The sequence below is a fragment of the Oryzias melastigma genome, linkage group LG14 (genome assembly GCF_002922805.2).
Source record: "Oryzias melastigma strain HK-1 linkage group LG14, ASM292280v2, whole genome shotgun sequence".
In the NCBI taxonomy this organism is placed as follows: domain Eukaryota; kingdom Metazoa; phylum Chordata; class Actinopteri; order Beloniformes; family Adrianichthyidae; genus Oryzias; species Oryzias melastigma.
Window position 1 is genome coordinate 5,927,433 of NC_050525.1, and position 20,926 is coordinate 5,948,358.

The 20,926-nt window shown below is 37.8% G+C and overlaps 1 protein-coding gene across 3 annotated transcripts in view; it reads right to left on the minus strand.

Annotated features, from left to right (window-relative positions):
* The window catches only part of nova1 (NOVA alternative splicing regulator 1), a 48,157-nt gene that overhangs the window by 9,215 nt on the left and 18,016 nt on the right, over positions 1-20,926 (minus strand). For 2 of the 3 annotated variants that reach the window (XM_024260610.2, XM_024260611.2), the window contains exon 3: positions 2,014-2,180. In XM_024260610.2, coding sequence (XP_024116378.1) covers positions 2,014-2,180 — 167 coding nt within the window. Of the gene's footprint in view, positions 1-2,013; positions 2,181-2,408; positions 2,548-20,926 lie in introns of those variants that run through there. The other variant, XM_036215217.1, reaches the window with a different exon arrangement.

Sequence of the window (20,926 nt, forward strand, 5' to 3'; positions counted from 1 at the left end):
TTGAGAGGGAAATTTATTCAAAAGTTTGACTTATATTAATGTTTTAATCGCTATGACAATTATTTTATTTTAAAAAAACATTCCCAGTAGTTTTTTCGTTATAATCATGAGGTTTTTAACAAAATTCCACAACCTAAATGTCTTAAAAAGACATTTTTCATGTTGATCTGAAGCCTCCGTTTCCAAAATCTCCTCTGAGGGGGCGTGGCTTTTGGAGCTCCGCCCCTGATCTCCCTGTCTGATTATAATAGCTCTGTGTCTCACTAGCATAAATCTTCACCACTGCTACATAAAAACATCCATCAATCTGGGTAATGTCCAGCCGTATGGTTCTGATCCGGATGTCAGCTGGACGAGGAAGTGAAGATCTTCATGGACAGAACTTCCTCCAAAATCCTGATTCTTTCTCCTTCCAGTTCACCAAAGACTCTTTTAGCTAATTCTCCAATGTTTATTGACTGTGATCAATACATTCAATCATTGGTTTCTCAGAGTTCTTGATAAAATAATCAAAGCTAACATCAAAATGCTCTTTCATTGATTTACAATCCTTTCCAACTGTGGTCAAATGAGCCGCCGTTCACATTTCCGTGGTCACATCAAGAAGCTCCGTGGAGTCTGGTGGAGATTTTCCAGCGTTCTCAGTCCTGCTACCGTAAGTATTGGATGAAACTCACACCAAAAATCCAGTGATGCTGATTTGACCACAGAAATGTGAACGGCGGCTCATTTGACTGCAGTCAATGTGAAGATACCATCTTCTCTTCTCCAGAACCTGAACTAGACACTAGGAACAGATGAGGGTTTAGTGCATGTGCAGCAGAGCTGTTGATGGAAAGAAGATCATTCATTCAAACAGAGTCTGTCCAAGACAGTTTGATTGACAAATTTAAAAGGAGAAATACTCAGAAATGCAAAAACTAAAGGATTTCTTATTACATTTGCTTTCTTTCATAAGAAAAAACCCACACAGACATGTTAAAACAAAAAAAAACAGGATTTTCCTTGGAGGGGGGGGGGCTTTAACAGCGCAGGTCCAGTGTTTACGTTCTTTGATTTACTGTATTTTTTAAATGTTAGCATGATCAAAGTAATTCTAGAAGATTCTGAGGGAGAAAAGTGGTGCCCTCACCTCACAGCAGGAAGGTTCAATGGATGGGACCTTTGCTGTGTGGAGTTTGTATGTTCTCCACAGACATGTGAGTTACTCTGAAGGGTGTGCATGTTTAAGTGTGTGTGGGTGATTGTGTGCCCTGAGACAGACTAGTGACCTGTCCTGGCTGTACTCCGCCTTTGCCCAACAGTAGCTGGGAAAGGCTCCGGTATCCCAGTGACCCCGAAAGGGATATAGTAGTCTAAGAAAATGGATGGATACTGAATTGGATCATAACTGGTTTGCTTTTCCCATTCTTAAAGGTACTTTCAAATAAACATACTGTAAATTCCCTAAAAATGGTAAAGCACACAGTTTTAAAAACATTTTTAGGGGTTGACTTTGAGCAAGGATCAAAGCAATAAAAGAACTGTTCTCTTTTTGTTCACTTTGTCCTGGGAGCAAAGCTTAATGCACCAGTTATGTCTGGTCCAGTAAACTCTGGCGAGAGCTTCTACTCAGTTAAACCTCACGTCCACTGAGCTTCTTTTTCTTTTTTCTTTTTCACGGCGCATGTCATGTTGCTAGCATGTCATTGAGTCATTGCAGTGCGACGACTAGTAAAGCAACAACAATGGAGGTCATCCAGCAGCTCGTCTTTTTCTTCCTTTACTTTTTGTACATCGTGTATAACAAGAAGTTAATGTTGTCAGAGAAAAAAAATTTGTGAATTAAATCAAATAGATTCTGATAATTATTATCAATACCCAGCCTTATTCAGACCGCACTGATGTTAAGCAGATAATGACAACTGACAGGAAGAAATTGATAACAATGTGACAACCTTCTGTGAAGACTTATCATCCCATCTCAAGTCCGGGTTTTCCGTCAGGTGAAACTAGAAGAGTGAATGTTCTCACCTGTTTGACGCGGTCAGGATTCACCGTGGTCTGTGGTTGAAGTATGCTGACGGGTTCTGGCTTTTGGGCGCTCTGGGGCATCTCACGAACCTTCTCCGCGATGAAGTTGTGCACACTGTTGAGAGCTTCCACGGTCCCCTGTATCAGACAGACTCGTTCTGTTGTACCTATCAGAGAAGGACAGAGACGGGTGTTCTTAGGGACCTCTGACTGAACCAGAACTTTACATTGAAAAGATGAGAAAAGCTTTTTTTAACATTTGACAAAGTTGGTTCCTTTTACACAATCAACGGTGATTCAGCTGCAAGACTGAACACTGCTTAGTTAGCAAGCTGCGGGGTGTTGTGGGGGTGGGGTGTGAGGGTAGGATTCCTTATCAGTGTTGTAACACTTACAGCGTCGTAACGTTTGGAGCCTGTTCTTGCCTCGCAGCTCTAACAGACTAAACACACATTTGTTCTTCCTCTTTGGTTTCTTTTTACACCCACACTGACAGCCAAACTGACATCCTGTTGCCATGGCAAAGGGCTGGAAACAGGTGATGCAACAGTGAGGCTTGTAATGGCTTGCATACATTTTTTCCACAATCTACCTGCTGCTCTTTGCTAACACAGCTGGAAAGTGAAATGCACCTTGATGCTCTTTCAAAGCTTTACATACATGTTTGCTGACTGGCAAAACGTACAATTGCCCCCATCACTTAGAAAAATGTGATCTAGAGACAAAAAGAGAAACACCTGATGAGGATATGTTGGCTTTCCTGCTCTTAAACATCTGCACCTGTCCTCTGGAGGTTCACAACACCCACAAACAGCTAAATAAATCAGAAATCCGTCCCTGTTGGTGCTGATGGAGGTAAACTGCAGACACACTTAAGCACAAATGTTAGCTCACTCTCATTTTTGTGTTCAAAACATCCATCCATCTTCTATTCCAGTCTAGTCCTACGCAGGATTGCAGGAGTCTATCTCAGCTGCTTCAGAGCAAAAGCAGAGAACACTGTGGACAGGTTGCTAGTCTTCACAGAGTCACTCCTGACTGTCACCATAGAAAACCAATTAACCTATGAAACATGTCTCTGGACTGTGGGGAGGAGACTGGAGTCACGCAAGCACAGGAGCAATGTGGAACTCCACACAGAAAGGTCCCTGCCCACCCAACTCATGTAAAACCAAACATCTAAACTAAGGGTGAATTCAGACTGACAAAGTCCTTTAGTTCGGATAGAGTCCACTTATTTGTTCCGGATCAAGTCCTGAAGATTGTATTTGGTCTGTATTCAGACTGACGTATACCAGGATTTCAGTTTCGGACCAAATCTAGTAAACAACATTAACACCCAGTAATCAGTTGGACCAACTACTTCCTTTTTGATAACATGAAAATTGATGCTTTACATTTCTCATTCCTAATGTGTTTACTGGCGGCTGTGGTGGCCGTTTTGGTTCTATTATTCCACTCTCGGTTCGTTTGGTATGCCGACTGAGGAATCTCAGAGAGAACCGAAGTTCAGTCTGATTGGAAACGAACCGAGACCATTTTGAAAGAGGTTTTAGGTTTAAGGTCTTTGAACACGGAAGATATCCCAGATATAGGAAAATATGCTGTGATCTAAAAGTGTAAAGTGTAATCATCTTGACTCAGCAATTTGTAAACAACAAAAAATAAAAAACAAAAATCTTTCATTTTAGAATATAACCATTTTCTCATGTTCTGGTTGGCTCTTTATAGCAGTGTTTCCCAACCATAAGAAACACTGTTCTGCATGTTTTAATGCTACTCAAACACACCTGATCTAGCTCATTATCATCAAACAAAGGGATCATGGGAAGTTGGGGCAGGCTTACTCCACACCAATGGTCCCACCCACAACTCAGAGGTGAGTTCTAATGAATTCCTGGTGCTCTGCAGAAACTATGTCGTAGTAAATCACTCAGGCTTTTTGATTTGGGATAAAAGTGGTATATTCATGAATAAAAGACACTAAGAACACATATAGATCAAAAGTTGATCAGGGTGGCACTTTAAACATGGTAGGACAGACATTAAGCAGGACAGTGTGTCCCTAAAAAGCACCACTTAAAGTCTCCCTCTGATGAGAAAATACTGTTTTTTGTTTTTATTTTTAAAGTATTTGTGGCCTTTTTCAGGGGGGGGTGTCAGGGGAAGAGCTACTCAGCTCAGCTCCAAAAGCCACGCCCCCTCAGAGGAGATTTTGGAAACAGAGGCTTTAGATCAACATGAAAAATGTCTTTTTAAGACATTTGGGTCGTGGGATTTTGGTTAAAAACGTCATCATCATAATTAAGACACTACTGGGAAGGTTTTTTTATTTTATTTTAAAAAAAATGTCATAGGGGGACTTTAATAAGACAACCTTTTTAAGGTGAGGTCTTGACTTTCTTTCTGAGAGCGCCATGTGTGGAGAAGCAAACCCAACCCACAGACGATGAGACATTTAACAGCAATCTCATCCACCCATTTGAAACAAGTCCACAACAGCAGGCTTTGATTCATTACAAGTGAACTGAGATCTGCGTTTCCATGCAAACCAGGGTTCAAAGAGAGGTCAAGAAAAACAACGTCCAAGCTGAGACTTCTTCAGACTCTCTGCTTCAAACAACACTCACACTGACTTGAAGCTTTGCCTCATCTGTATCAGATTTGATCAGGATTGTATAATCACAGAAAAAAAACATTTGTATTCAACTTAATAAGAAAACATTGACTAAAGCTGATGTTATTCTAAGAAGAAACCAAGAGGCATATTATGGGTTCAAATCCACTTTTAGCTCAAACCAAACATAAATGGGACCCCCTGCTTGACACTTCATATGGGTTGGTTTGGGGGTTTAAACCACCAATCACTGGGCTGCAGCTCACTTCTCCCCCAGCTTATCCCTGCTGCTGTTGGCCAAAGGCAGAGAACATCTTGGACAATCACTCCCACAAGCACTCACGCATGCAAACCAAGGGACACTCTTGGGCAGGGGTGTCAGACTCCAGGCCTCGAGGGCCGGTCTCCTGCTGGATTTCCAGAAATCCTGGATCAGGTGTGTTCAGCCAACGAGGAGCTTCAATGGCTGGTTGATTGGAAATCGTGTAGCACACTGGCCCTTGAGGCCTGGAGGTTGACACCCCGGATTTAGGGTAACCAATTAACCTGTGAAGCATGTCTTTGGACTATTGGAATCTTTGACCAAAAGCTAAACTACTTCTTGACAAGATTTGACCGTGCAGCCACACAAAAGCTGTTGCTGGAGAAAACCGTCCAGCGATGTACTGATGTGGAATATCAGTATACAGAACACGCCATTTACCATTTACAATTGGAACCTCGATCATTGAGGCAAACAGCAGCATTTTTCATTACAGTCAGCCAAAAGAAGAGAAATGGACAATCTGGTCAACCATATCAGTATCCTCAAACATCAAAGACCAAAAGGAGGAGCATGCTGGTCGCTCCTCCATCCATAACCTCATTTTTATAGAAAAGAGGAGGGTGATACTTAAAAAAAAGTAAAGGCTACTATATAAAATATTGAATGTAAACTATATATATATAAAAACTATGAATATTTAATATACAAATACATATCTACAAAACTTCAACTATGTCTTCCAGTGGATATATGTCCAGGCAAAATAAAAATCCTTAATAAGATCCATCTGAAGTGTTTCATCTATCAAAAATGAGTAGGAAAAATAAGGTGTGTTGTCTTCTCTGTGCTGGCGGATGCTCCTTACTTTCCCTCGTGGATCCAGTAGAGAATGATCAAAATGATGCTTTTTTAATGCTTGATTTCTACATTTGTAACCAGCTGACAAGCAGCACAAGCTTGACATCAGGGGCTCGGGGGGCAGAGCGGTAGGCCATCTCAGCCACGATTACAGCAGTAGATAAGTAATATAAGTAGTAAGTGTGTTTCTGCAAAGATGTGCTGTAAATGTAAAGGGTGATGTTTGTTCTGGCACTGTCAAGAGTCTAGTACAGGGGTCTGCAACCTGCGGCTCCAGATCCACATGTGGATCTTTTATCTCTCCATTGTGGCTCCTTGGACAAACATAAAATAATTCATGGAGACTTCTGATCCAGACATGTCGACCATCAGAGTCAGCAGCTCCTGATAATGTCTGTCTAACCAAAACTATCTAAAGAAAACAAATAAACAAAGCCTGAAAACTAAGACTACCAAGATCCAACCCCAAACTAAAATAACAAAACCCAGCAGAGAAAGACTGCTGAGGATAAAGAGGGGAAAAGAACAAAAAAAAAGAAAAAGAAAATAGCAAATTTTAAAAGTAAGGATAACTTAATTAGCATTTATTTAATTTAGATTAGTTAAATGTATAAATTGATGTCTGAGGTTCACATAGATGATAAACTTTGTATTTTTTTTTACATCCTGTTGACCTGAAGACGTCTTGTTTGTTCAACTCTACCTCCAGAATGAACAGATTTTATATGTAAAGCAAAACTTTGGTAAAAACTTTGATCTTTTATAAGTTAAAAGCACATATTATCTTATGCTTAACAACATTTGTTACTAGCTGCTCAGAGCTGGACTGAGATGATCCTGTTTGGCTGAGAGTGTCTTTTATTTTGAAAATAAGTAAATATATATATATATATATATATATACATTTTGAGAGATACTATGTTCTTTTTGCTTTTGTTTGTGCCAAAAAGAGACAAAATTCCTTTTTTTATTAAAAAAAAGAAGGTCATGAATGCAAATCCAAATTTCTTAAAGGCTTAAGTTTGACTATGCGGCTCCTTTTAGGTTTTGATCAGTAGAAAACGAGCTCAAGGATCAATAATATAAAACTGAACATGTTCTATGTTCTACAGAAGAAGATGAAAAAGGAACCTAGCATGACTTTTGCTTAGTCTGACTGCTTTCCTTTGTTTGCTCAAATATTCAGGCCATTTTCAGTGATGCTGGACGGGAGAGGGTCATCCCAAACTGCTTTGTCCTCACTTTCCAGCATTAAATTTGGAGCAGGGTGCTGTCTTTGCTTTTCTGTGCTCAGTAATTCCTCTATATCCATAGCCTGATGGCGCATGAATGTGGGAGAGCCTTCAGCGATCTCAGTCTTGACACTTCTCAGCAGTTGGGAGAGCGTCTTCCTGTGAATTGGTCTTGGTTTGAGCTATCGTCTGATTACCCAGTGTTGGCACGCCACAAAAAACTCTGTAATTACTGTCAACACATCAACAGCTTTTCTAACATGTCATCCACACTACAGACTGAACTGGAATGTTTTCGTTTCTGTGCTCAGAGAAGAACATATTACTGTCTCCATGTTGCTTTGTAGCTCCAAAGATTGACAGAACCAGTGAGTGCTTACTACTGTGGTGGTGAGACAGAATTTCAGGAAGAATATCAAAGCGTTTAACCAAAAATCACATAAAAACAGGATAAAAAGGAAATGAAATATATGCCATGTTTTCATCTTTTAAAGTAATTTTAAAAATGAGTATTTTATACCTATTTATTCTAGCTTTTTTGGCTAATTTGGGCCCCACTGAGGTTTTTATAGGCTAATTTAGAGTTTAGCTTATTTTTTAGCAACAGGCTAACATTTTTGGCAAATTTAGTCTACTGAAGAAATTTAGGCTATTTTTGGAGTTTAGCTAGTATTTAAGGTAGCTTTTTAGGCTAATTTGGTATTCACTATTTTGAGCTAATTTGGAGTTTAGCTCATATTTGAGCAAAATATGAGCAAAATTTGTTGCAAAATTTGCATTATTAGGGATTTTAAAGCAATTTTACTACACATTTTTTAGAATTGTAGGTCATCTTCAGAACCCTTTCATAGTTCTTTAATAACATTTCCAGACTTTTAGCAAGGAGCTTTGATTAATGTCTGAGTTTAACTGGAGGAAATTTACACTTAAACCAATGACAAATGTAGGTCAAACATTTAAAACAACAGTTTGTGAAACTTTTCTAGTGTCCTTTAATGTTGCCCTCGAACAATATTTCTTTTCTATCGTAAATTATGATTATGAAGTTTTTGGCCAACATCTAAAAAAACCTTTGTTTTTTTAAAGAAATATTTTATACCCGGGGGCAGTAGCTCATTACAAAAACAGATCCGGTTTGTGGGCAGGACAGTTGGTGCAGAGCAAGCCGCCCCTCTCCCCGTCGCCGAGAGCTCTCTCTAGGCGCTCACATGCGAGCTTATAGCCTCAAGCTAACATTAGCGGTGCAAAAGTAACAACAAGCACTATTGGATCAATCCAATCATACAGTTTTGAGCCAGTATCATAAATCGCTACAGCACGAGCTTGAGCGGGCCAGGGTGTGTGCTGGGGAAGAGGAGACTCCATTATTAAGAGTCATTACTCTATTTTCAAGCATCCAGTTTTCATTGCTCCAGATCTAGCACCATTTGAATAAAGAAATTCTCAGAAATGCAGTTTTAATCCTAGATAGGTTTTAGATAGGTCCTTTATCATGAGAAAAATGCTACAAAAACGTGTTAAAAACACAAAAAATTAACATTTTCATTGCAGTGGGCCTTTAGAGTCATTTTTAGAGTTGTATGAAGCCCAATGAGGTCATTGTTTTTGTGATATCGGGATATATAAATAAAATTGAATTGAATTGAAGAGAGTCCCACCCCAATCATCTTTTTATTAACAATAAAATCGTCCCCCCGTTGTCTTTTGATAATAAGGCCGTTTTTAGTCAGTCAAAAAACTGTTTTCTAGGACATACAGTAGTTTCTACGGAGCTTCAGTAGTTTATTGGAAATCTCCCTCCAACAGGTGGGACTGCTGGTGTGGGGTAAGTGCTTCCCACTCCCACCACCTAGCTTAGCCTCTAGCCCCCACTAGCTTACAGCCCCTCTCAACACCAAGCTAACGTTAGCGGAGCAACAAAAATGAAGAGCAATATTGGAGCTATCCAGTCGTACAATTTTGAGCCAGATGAAGCTCAGACGAGGAAAATTAAAACATAAATATATTTATTTGTTTGCAACTGAATGCATCAGATTTAAGTGGAGCAGAGAGCTTGTGGCTTGCAACAGTTACTTGTACATCACACTTATAAGCTTTTTCAAACACCATTTTTTCATCTGTTGCTGATTCACAACAATTTGAATGAAGAAATACTTAGAAATGCCATTTAAAGTTTAAAATGATTCATAAATGTCCTCCATCATGACACAAAAACATTTTAAAAACACTAAAAACACAATTTTCATCAGAGTAGGTCTTTAAAATATATGTGAGGAACAGTAACGGGTAAAAGAAAGTTTGTGGAAGTTCAGAGATAAAATGAAGAGCCTTGAAATTGTAAAAGTAAGAACTCAGATTGCTACAACAGTCCAGATGTAAATAAATGAAGGCAAGAACATTCATTTGATATTCTTCCTTTGATACCTGAGATCTTCATTGTTTCTCAGCTGTAAAAAACTGTTTCTTGAGAACATGGTGAGTGAGTGACACCGCTGAGACAGGCGAGACACCGAGGTTCTGAAAACGAGACCAGATAAATGTCTGTTCAAAGATTTTCTTCTCAGGAGCTTTGATTATGTCCGAGTTTAACTGGAGGAAATTAACACTTAAACCAACGACAGATGCAGGTCAAACATTTAAAACAACAGTTTGTGAAACTCAGAGTAATTACATTAACTAAGCACTTTATTACACATTTTTCCCAGAAAGAATATCAAAGCGCTTGACCAAAAATCACATAAAAACAGGATAAAAAAGAAATGAAATAAATTCTTTGTTTTCATCTTTTAAAGTAATAAAAAAATGATTTCACCAGATATTTTATAACTATTTATTCTAGCCTTTTTGGCTAATTTGGCATCTACTGAGGTTTTTTTTAAATGCTAATTAAGGGTTTAGCTAATATTTTAGCAACGAGCTAACATTTTTGGCCAATTTTTTTATCTACTGAGGTTTATATAGGCTAATTTAGAGTTAGCTTCTATTTTAACAACAGGCTAACATTTTTGGCTAATTTACAATAGAAATTTAAGGCTATTTTTGGAATTTAGCTAGTATTTAAGCTAGCTTGTTTGGCTAATTTGGCATCTGAGCTGATTTGGAGTTTAGCTCATATTTAAGTAACACATGAAATATTGTTGCAAAATTGGCATGTATTAGGGATTTTAAAGCAATTTAATAAAATTTGTTAAGAAATTTTGTTATGGTTTGGTGTTTTTCTTTTATTTGGTTTTGTGGTGTTGTGTTCTTTTACTTATGTTTTGTCTCCACTGTGCTCTTACAGGGTGGCGTGGGGCAGGAGGCGTGGCCTTCCCTAATTGGTGACGCTGCACACCTGCACCCAATCCCTCCGTAACCTTTAAAACTCTCTCCCTGGCTCCTCCAACCTGCCAGGTTATTTCCCCTTCCATGTGGCCTCCTAGTTCCCGTAGCAGCAGCCTGTGGTCAAGTCTCCTGCCTCCTCCACCTGTCAGCTCCTAAGTTTGTTGCAGTTATTCATCTAATAAATCTTCACTGATTAACATCCAGTCTGGCTCTGCTCTGGGATCTGTCTACACAACCTGACAAATTTAGGTCAACTTCAGTGCTCTATCATAGTTCTTTAATAAAATTTCCAGTCTTTTAGCAAATTTAACATTTTGCAAATAGTTTTTGCATTTTCAGCAAATCCTTTCAGCAATTAAAGTAAATTGTGTCACTATTTTCAGCAAAAAGTTTCAGCCTCTTCGGTGACTACTTTCAGCAAAAGGTTTTCACACTAGCATTATTGCAGGTAGTGCAACTTTTCTAGTTTCCTTTAATGTTCCACTCAAACAATATTTTTTTATCTTGTAAATTATGATTATGAAGTTTTTGGCTAACATCTAAAAATCCTTTTTTTTTTTTTTTTTTTTTTAAGCCCAGTTCAGTTGAATGCAATAGAAGTGATAACTGTACTAAAGTGAGTGCGTACAATACAAATAGGATTGGTCCTAAGACCGAACCTTGAGGTGTCCCGCATGAAAGCTTTGTTTTTAAAGAAGAAACGTAGAAACGTCTTTCAGTAAGAATACTATCTTTAGATAGAAATCAAACTATCCAACTGGATGTCCTCATCATAACTCCAGAATCAACAGTATCATGTGTTGAGGAAAGGTCCAGTATAGCATTAACTTAGTATTTTCCAGAGGCATACTGTCATTACAATGATTCATACTAAAGTCAGTGAAATAATCAGAAAGATTGTCCTTCACATGTGAGGTAATCTGATCTACCACAACTATTTCTAGAATATTTGAGTCAAACGAAGGTTTAGGGATTGTCCTGTAGTTATAATACTAAGGTGAGTTCAAGCTTTGCTTTCTAAGTGCTGGTCTACACTCATACTCGAAGAGGTTGAGGACCAATCCAGACAGAAATGTATCAGCTTTACAATGATGGACAGATCTGATTTAAAAAGGAACAAATAGAAATGTCTTAATTTGTGACGAGCATTAGCAGAAGAAGAGGGCTTCACTCTCTGCAGAAACATCCTGAATAAACCATGACTGACAGCCATGATTGAATAGAGGAAGCTGCTGGAGAGATGTTTGTCCTAGCATCTATTTCTAACAAAGAGTTCTAAAAAATCAGTCTGCTTTAGAGAGCACAGACATTTGAGGGACAACAGAAAAAAAGAGTTTACGACTCCAAATAAGACTTTGTAATTCTTTGTGTTTGTAACACTTGTCCCCTGGTGTTCTGGTCAACGAGAAGGAACCTGGAGAATTCTTTGTGTTCTTTGTCCTCCACAAGCAGCTCCCCAACATATAGACCAAGAGAGAAAACGAGGTCCAGAATGTGGCCTTTCACATGAGTGGGGCAAACAACATGCTGAGTCAGCATAACCCTTGTGCTATCATAGACATGTTTACATTAAAAGTGGAGTCATCTGGACTATTTTATCAGTTGGGATTTACAAGAACCCTGCAACAGACTGGAGTCCTGTCCAGGATGTACTCTGTCTTTTTATCCAAAAGGCTCTGGCAATCCTAAAAGGGATGAAGCGGGTTCAGAGGATGGATGGATGGATGGATGGATGGACAGATGGATGTATGGATGGATGGATGAATGGACAAATAGATGGATGGATGGACGCATGGATCTGTGGATGGATGGATGGACGGACCGACGAAAGGACGGGCAGATGGATGGACAAATAGATGGATGGATGGACGAATAGATGGATGGATGGATGGACGGACAGATGGATGTATTCATGGATGGATGGATGTATTCATGGATGGATGGATGGATAGATGATGGCCGTTTGGATCTGTGGATGGATGGATGGACGGATGGATGTATTCATGGATGGATGGATGGATGGACGAATAGATGGATGAATGAATGGACGGATGGATGTATTCATGGATGGATGGATGTATTCATGGATGGATGGATGGATAGATGATGGACGTTTGGATCTGTGGATGGATGATGGACGGATGGATGTATTCATGGATGGATGGATGGATAGATGATGGACGTTTGGATCTGTGGATGGATGGACGGATGGATGTATTCATGGATGGATGGATGGACGAATAGATGGATGAATGAATGGACGGATGGATGTATTGATGATGGACGCTTGGATCTGTGGATGGATGGATGGATGGATGGATGAATGGATATATTCATGGATGGACCTGATGACCAGTGAATCCGAGCCGTCTGATTGTGATCAAGCAGGTTGGATCAGAACATCAAGACCTTGTCCAAAGGGGGTTGGGCTCATAGATTGGAAACGTGGTTGTCAGCACATTTGTTCTGAAGGGAAACCGGTCACAACCTCCTACTGTGTCCACGGCCACAGAACCACAGTCACACCATGAAGAGCACAGCAGCTTCCCACTGGTAGAGCAGCTCTGGAGCATCTTCTCCATGTTCCTTCTCTAGTTGACCAGAACACCAGGGGACAAGTGTTACAAAAACACTGATTTTAAAGTATTTTACTTCAATCTGACGTTTCTCGATCGTAATGTTTTACAGCAGAGGCGCTCAGCCATAGAATCAATAGAAAGATGTAAAGGAGAAAACAAGCTGAGCGGGAAAGAGCCAAACACAGCCGTCACCGTGCTCGACCCGGAAGTTCGATTTAATGATAACTCAGATCCAGCAGCTGAACGTACTGATTGATCCTCACAGAGCGGACGCTTCTCAGCTTTGAGTCAAGCAAAAACTTGGTTCTCCAGAATTCTCCAGCTCAGAATCTGATTCTTCAGGTAAAGCGGAAAACTAAGTCCAGTGAGTTTGTGGCAGTTTCACCTACATTTTAGATACTAGTAGATGAATTAACAAGTCCTCATGTTAGCTTAATATTAACATTTATCTTGCTTGGTTTTGCACAGGTTTTGTGGTTTTATCTATTACTAGAGAATCATCTGACTCTGAAGAGAAGAGAGTTCAAATGAAAAAGAAGGATGCTTCAGATCCAGACTGTTGTCCTCAGTCAGAATTGTGTCTCTGGTTCAACCGTCTCACACAAGACAAGCCAGAACACGGCCCGAGCTAAAGCCCAGACGCTTCACTTTTCACAGCATCTCATGCAAAACCATTGAGTTATACTTTTGTACAGGAAAGATGTCTGTGTGGACACAACTGTTGGTACTCCTCAGCTAAGACATCCAGTCCGAACACAAGCTCTCATCCTTTATTAAGGAGAGAACACAAAGACCGGGTTTGATTATTTGTCTTCTAGATATCACATTGCTATACCACACTTTATTAAATTACACTTAAAATTTAAGTTCAAAATTACATTTTTCTTTTTCTCATGCATCAGGAGCAGACCATAAAAATGCAGTTAGAGAGAGAGAGATCATATTTGTGATTAAGAAAATATTCTGGAGGAGTCACGAGCTCCCTCCTCTGCTCTGCTCCATTCTGATATATCCACTTCCAGACCAATAGATCCACGAACGTCTTTGTTTTCCTCGTCTGAGCTGGAATCTGGATCAGAACTGTGCGACTGGATAGCTAGGTTTGGGTTGTGAGGGGCTGTAAGCTAGTGGGAGAGAGTGGAACAGGGGGATGATGGGAAATGTACAGAACAGAATAAATAAAAAACTGTAGAATAGAATAGAATAGAATAGAATGGAACAGAACAGAAAACTATAGAATAGAATAGAATAGAATAGAATAGAATAGAATAGAATAGAATAGAATAGAATAGAATAGAACAGAATAGAACAGAACGGAATGGAATAGACTAGAATAGAATAAAATAGAAAACTGTAGAATAGAATAGAATAGAATAAAAAGGAAAACTATAGAAAAGAAGAGAACAGAATCAAATAGATTAGATAAGAATAGAAGAGACCAGAATAGAACAGAAAACTATAGAACAGAACAGAACTGAATAGAATAGAATACATCAGAAAAGAATAGAAAAGAAAATAATTGAAGACTAGACTAGAATAAAAAACAACAAACCAGAAAAGAATAGAATAGACCATAATAGAATTGAATTGAACAGGATAGAACAGAAAACAACAGAACAGAATGGAATAGAATAGAATAGAATACAATAGAATAGAACTGAATATAATAGAATAGAATAGAAAACAACAGAACAGAAAAAATAAAATAGGACATAATAGAATGTAATTGAACAGGATAGAAACAGAAAATAATAGAACAGAACAGAATAGATTTGAATAGAATAGAAAACAACAGAACAGAAAAGAATGGAATAGAATAGAACATAATAGAAGAGAATACAACATTATTGAATGGAACATAAAGCCATAGAATAGAATAGATTTATTAAAGTCATTGTCACATGTTCAACAAAGTTAAGAATGCCCACTGGTCAGTGCCTCATTCATTCTGTTTCTGAAATAGTAATGAACTCCTATGTCCTTCTATGTCCTAGAAAAAGACAGGTTTTTGTTTTGGCTATAAACATCATAATCCTAATAAAAGAACACTGGGGACGCTTTGAAAACAGATGAAAGATGATCAAGGTGGGACTTTAAGGAACTATTTTCAAAAGCATACCGGGCTAGAAAAGATCTTCGGACCACAGTTTAAGAGGCAGCATTATCGATCCATCTTCAACAGCAGAGAACATGAATCCAAGCAAACGCACTTCCACTCTGAGGGACCGCATGTTCAGTGTCAGATGCAGCATAAAGCTGTAATTAAAAGCCAATCATGCATTTAGTTTCTTTGCTAAGAATAGGTTTCTGCGAACACTGCAGTCGTCTAAAGCATTTTTATCCATTTAACGTGGTAAAATCCAATGAACAGCTTGAAAAGTGAAATACGAGAGCTTTAAGAAGCTATGGTTACCTAAAACAAAAAAAACTGCATTTCAGAATTAAAGTAAAATTGCTCTTTCCAAAGAACAGCAATGAACTGTTTAAATGTCTTTCTGTGTAGTCGAGGTTGATTAGGCCATAAAAGTCGTTCCTTGATGTTACAACTTTTATTAACGACTAACAACCTTCTCTGTCTGCATCAGCGCAGAGCTGGAACACACTGTGGTACCGGACCCTCCTGAGCTTTAGGGCCTACTCACAGCATGCCAGTCGGGCCATGCTGACAACATCATGAGGGCTGATTGCTCGCCCTCACTGTTTTTGCCCTCAGTGCCTAACATCTACCCAGATACAGTCGGAGGCAGCGTTTACTCCTTAAATTGACTTTGAGATCGACCCAGCTTGTGCTCACAGCATCACTATCCTGTGCTGGAGCCCAGGGACCAGTCCCCAGAATGGTACCAGAGCAATCATAGCGACCTACAGAGCCAATCTTCAGGAAAATATCATGAAAGTCAAAACATTTTTTCTACAAATTCCTCCTATCAAATGTGTGTCCTTTGCTTTTGTCACATTTTCAATAATGATGATTTTATTTGGGCATTAACATGATCAGTTCCATCTGTGAGGACCTGTTTTCAGTCATTCTAGCTGTGGTTGAATGCAGCAGTACCACTCATGAGCAGAGAAGCTTCACAGTAGCTGTGTTTACGTGGAAACAACTAATTGGAATAAATGCCTGATCAGGATAAAAATCTGTCAAGTAAAAACACCATTCGTAATAGTCATGTCCGATCAGACTCATTCAGATCCAAATTTACTTTTGATTGAGATAAGTGGGTCATGCAAATGGTTGATCCGATCGTGGTGCATGTATACAGTTCATTCTGGGTGTATGTCATTACTGTGCTGGATTTTACTTCATGCATAGAGGGTGTGGGGCTCTAGAGGAGAGCGCTAACAGGACCGGGCTTTGTGACTTTGCTGTGACTGTGTTTTGTTACGGTGTGCTCTTTGGAGGAGGCTTCGAACCACAGTCCAGCCAGCTGCTCTGCAGGACCAAGCTGCAGCACTCAGGAGAATCCTGTCTACCGTAGTGCTGCCACAAACAATTATTTTAATAGTCGACGAATCACCAAATATTTTTTCCGATTAGTCGACTGATTGGGTCATGCATAAAGTGGATGTAAAACAAATCTTAACCATTATTAGCTTTAAACTAACTAAAAATTAGATATATAGCATTATCTATGATAATACTAGTGTGAATGCTGTAAGCTGAATTTGGCCGCTGAAGATGGTACTGACGACAGCTGAAGATGCTGAAATTGCTGAAGTTGAGAGCTGAAGACCCTGTAGTTGATAGTCAGCTAAGATATTAATTAAGTGCCAAATAAGCCTAAAAACTAAAAAAAAGCCTAAGTTAGCCAAAACAGCTATTCATGGTGCTGAAATATTAGCTCAACTCCAAATTATTAAAAAAAAAACTAAATTAGCCCAAATAGCTAGTTTGTAACTGAAATGTTAGCTAAACTCCAAATTTTCTTTAAAAGACAGATAAAATCCTAAATTAGCCAAAACAGCTAGCATGCAGCTGAAATATTAGCTGCCACAAACGATTATTTTAATAGTCGACTAATCACAGATTATTCTCTCTGATTAGTTGACTAATCGGGTCATACGCACACTGGGTGTAAAACACACATCTTAACCATCATCAACTTTAAACTAACTAAAAACTAGATATATAACATTACCTGTGATAATGCTAGTGTGAATGCTGTCAGCTGAATTTGGCTGCTAAAGATGATTGTACTGATAGCTGATAAAGCTGAAATTCATAACTAAAAACGCTGAAGTTGATAGCTAAAAACGCCAAAGCTAATACGTGAATACGCTAAAGTTGATAGGCAGCTAAAATATTAGCTAAGTGCTAAATTAGCCTAAAAAACCAAAAAAGCTTAAGTTAGCAAAAACAACTAGCATGCAGCTGAAATATTAGCAAAACTCCAATATAGCCAAAAAAACAAGTCTAAATTAGCCAAAATAGCTAGCATGTAGCTGAAATATTAGCTCAACACCAAATTAGCCAAAAAAACCTAATAAATGCCAAAATAGTCCAAAAAGCTAGCAGAATAACATTATAACTTTCAACTTTACTACACTCTGACTCCATATAATATAAAGTAACGACTAATCAACTCTTAAATTAGTCATCGACTATTTAAAAAAAAATTGTATGAATAGTTACTTGAAAATAATAACAATAATAACAATAATAATAAAATAAAGTTTAGAAGATCATCTCGCTCAAAGATATTTCCAGATACTTCTGCGCATGTCAAAATGATTTATTTCAATCAAACGTGCGATTTATGTAAACGTTTGTTACAATCAGATTACGTTTTTCAAGGCCATGTACACACTTCTATTCTAATCTGATCTTTGATCTGATTAAAGACGTCTTGCACATGTAAACGCAGCTAGTTTTGGATGAAAAATGTCTATTTTCCTGGTCACAGCATGAATATGTCAACACCGTCTCTCTGTTATAAAACCTTTTAAAAACCAAAGAAGAAAAAAGCAACATATGTTTTGGGGATTATAGAGACAAATGGCAATAAGCCAAAACAACAACAACAAAAAAAAAATGTAGCTAGCTGCAGTATTATTTTTCCAAAAAAGAAAAAAGATGTATTTTGACAACTCCTTTTATGTCTGATGGAGTTGACGAATCCAACATCAAAAACAGAATATCCCCATATTAAAACATTTTTTTTAATTATAAATTCGTTCCAAACATGTTAATAATAAAATCAAATCAATGTGATATCCTGATGCTCATCTGCATGTTTATGGATTTAATTGATCAATCGTTACACCCCCTTTGAAAAAGAAGTTCAAGAGAAACTTTTAAAAATAGAGAAAATCTGAGGAATGTAACACAAAAACAATAAATTCATTAAAAAAATAGTTAGTTAAAAAAAAGGCTGAAACTAAAACAACACTGGAATCTCCAGGCACAGAAAATGCTGCCAGGAAGCAACATAAGGAATCCAAACATCAAAAAAGCTCTTCTATTCCTCTATTGCTGATTAATAATATACTAAAGACAAACAAGTTGAATATACTGGTTTCTGTATCAAAAACATTTTTATAAATCAGAAATGCAAATATTTTGTCACATGATTATCAGCACTATCAGGTGTACATTTTTATATTTTTGTGGGGGTAAATAAAAGTTATTCTTCAGTTTTTGTTATTAAAACAATGAAGGATAAGCTGATCTTCATTCTCTGATGTTTTAGTAATTTAAAGATTTTTTGGGTGGCAAAATACAAGATAATGTTTGAAAATGTCTTTTTTTATTTTGTGCTTTCATAAGGTGTGAAATTTAAATCAGAACTTGAACTTTTTTTTAATATTATAATCAAATAATTTTATGCAAATTAAGTATGTCTGATGGAGTTGACGAAAGTCAAGGATTTAAAGTGAGTACGTAAATTTAGCTAGTTTAGCTGATATTTCAGCTACATGCTAGCTCTTTTAGCTAACTTACAATTTTTTATTTTTTAAGGCTATTTTGGAGTTTAGCTAATATTTCAGCTACACGCTAGCTGTTTTGGCCATTCTAAGTTTTTCCTTTATTGGCTGGATGAGTGCTGCTTCCCCAGACTGAGCTCCAGCTTGTACTGAGCAGACTTTTACATGGCTAAAGGCTGTTTTCATAACTGAACAGAGTTTTCTACAAAATATATATTTCAAAGTAAAATCATGAAGTACAATCTTGCCAGACTACAATTGAAGCTTTCTTTCGGTTACCGTGGCAACAAATTATGAAATTAGTTTGAGTTCTTGATACCAAGTTCCAATAAAAATAGCCTAAAAAGGATTTTGATCTCAAGGTGTAACAATGGGGTTGGATTTTGTAATTTATTTTCATAAAATCAATTTGATTGTGAATTGTTATTTTAGAGTTGTTTGGTTTATTCCTTTAGGATCTTCAGTCTACTTCTCTATTTGTTTAGTTATTGTATTTTATTTTATTTTTCAACAGAGATGTGTTACCATTTTGAATAACACACCATCAGATTTTACTCTTTGTATTTTTATTTTGCTTGTATTTTATGTCCTTTTTATGTGTGTACATAATAAATCAAGTCAAATCAATATTCCACAAGAACAGCTAAAACTGTTAAAGAGAAGAGTTGGGAAAAATGTTTGCCTTCTTGTGATAAAGTTATTCAAGAATGAAAACTTTCATATCACAAGAAGCTACATTAGAATTGATTGATCTATTCATCTAACAGACACACATCATCAATGTGAGTTTAATGTCAGGATCAGGACTGGCTAGCCTTGCAACTGAATGGCTGCTTATGGATCAGCAAAGAGCAGGAAATAAGTAAAAATAAAGTTATTTCTCTGACATCATTAGAGACCTTCATCACTTCAGCCCTCCTCCTCTCTGGGGCTTCTGTACTCCAAAAACAAGTACAACTCCACAAGTACTTCTATTTTCCTGTGATCAGTGGGTGAAGTCATCAGAGGACGTATGCATGTCTCTTGAGGTTTGGTACACGAGACAGCATAGCGGTTAGCGCCAAAACAAAGTGAATGTATGTCCCTGCAACAGACCGGTGACTTGTCCAGGGTGTACCCCATCTTTGTCTAACAGTAGCTGGGATAGGCTCCAGCAACCCAGTGACCCTAAACAGGAGTCCAGCGAGTTTTGAAGATGGATGGACACATGAGTTCAAGTAAATACAACTTTTGTACGACACTAAAAAGCTTTTTTACAAGATAAATGCCAAAAAAAAAAGAATGTCACACCTGGCACTTTAATCAACTCGCTGTGACCTCCCAGGTCCGGTGAAAAGTAGGACTGGGTATTCGTTATATTTCCCAGAAATGATTTGATTCACAAGAGATTGATTAGATTCCAATTTATTTTTGATTCTTTGGATCAACTCAATTCAATTCAATTTTGAGTTTACACATTTATACACATTTGTTTAGAAATACATTAATAATCTACTATTTGTTCAGAGAAGTTAAACTATGTGAACAACGTACCATATGTTTTAACACAAGATTACTTGTAATCAGCACAACCTGGCTACTGTAATGCAGCATTTATTAATGCTACAGCAGAACAGCTCATGGTGCTTAAGTTTAAAGTAGGGCTGCCGGGATTTGTCGACTAATCGACTATTAAAATAATCAACTACCAATTTTATACTTGATGAGTCGTTACTTTATATTATATAGAGTCAGAGTGTAGTAGGGACATCCCTAGAGTGTAGTAAAGTTGGACAAAGTTTGAGCGTTCACCACCAAAAAAATGCACTTCTGTTATATTAGAGTCAGTGAAACCAAAACTTTATCTTTAGTAAAAATAATTCAATGTTTCAGATGTCGACCTCATAAGAGAGATAAGGCATAAACTTTCCATCAACTTCATTTTGACATGTGACCTTTGACCCTTTATATATACAATTTATATTAAATGGTTACGTAATCAAAACAGAAAGTTTATTCCTTATCTCTCTCTCATTTGATTTAATCCTGTTTTAATACCACAAATTAATGAAGGACAGAGGCTGCATGATTTATCAAAGGGGCCCTACCATGGAAATACTAGGAGCTGCGTGTG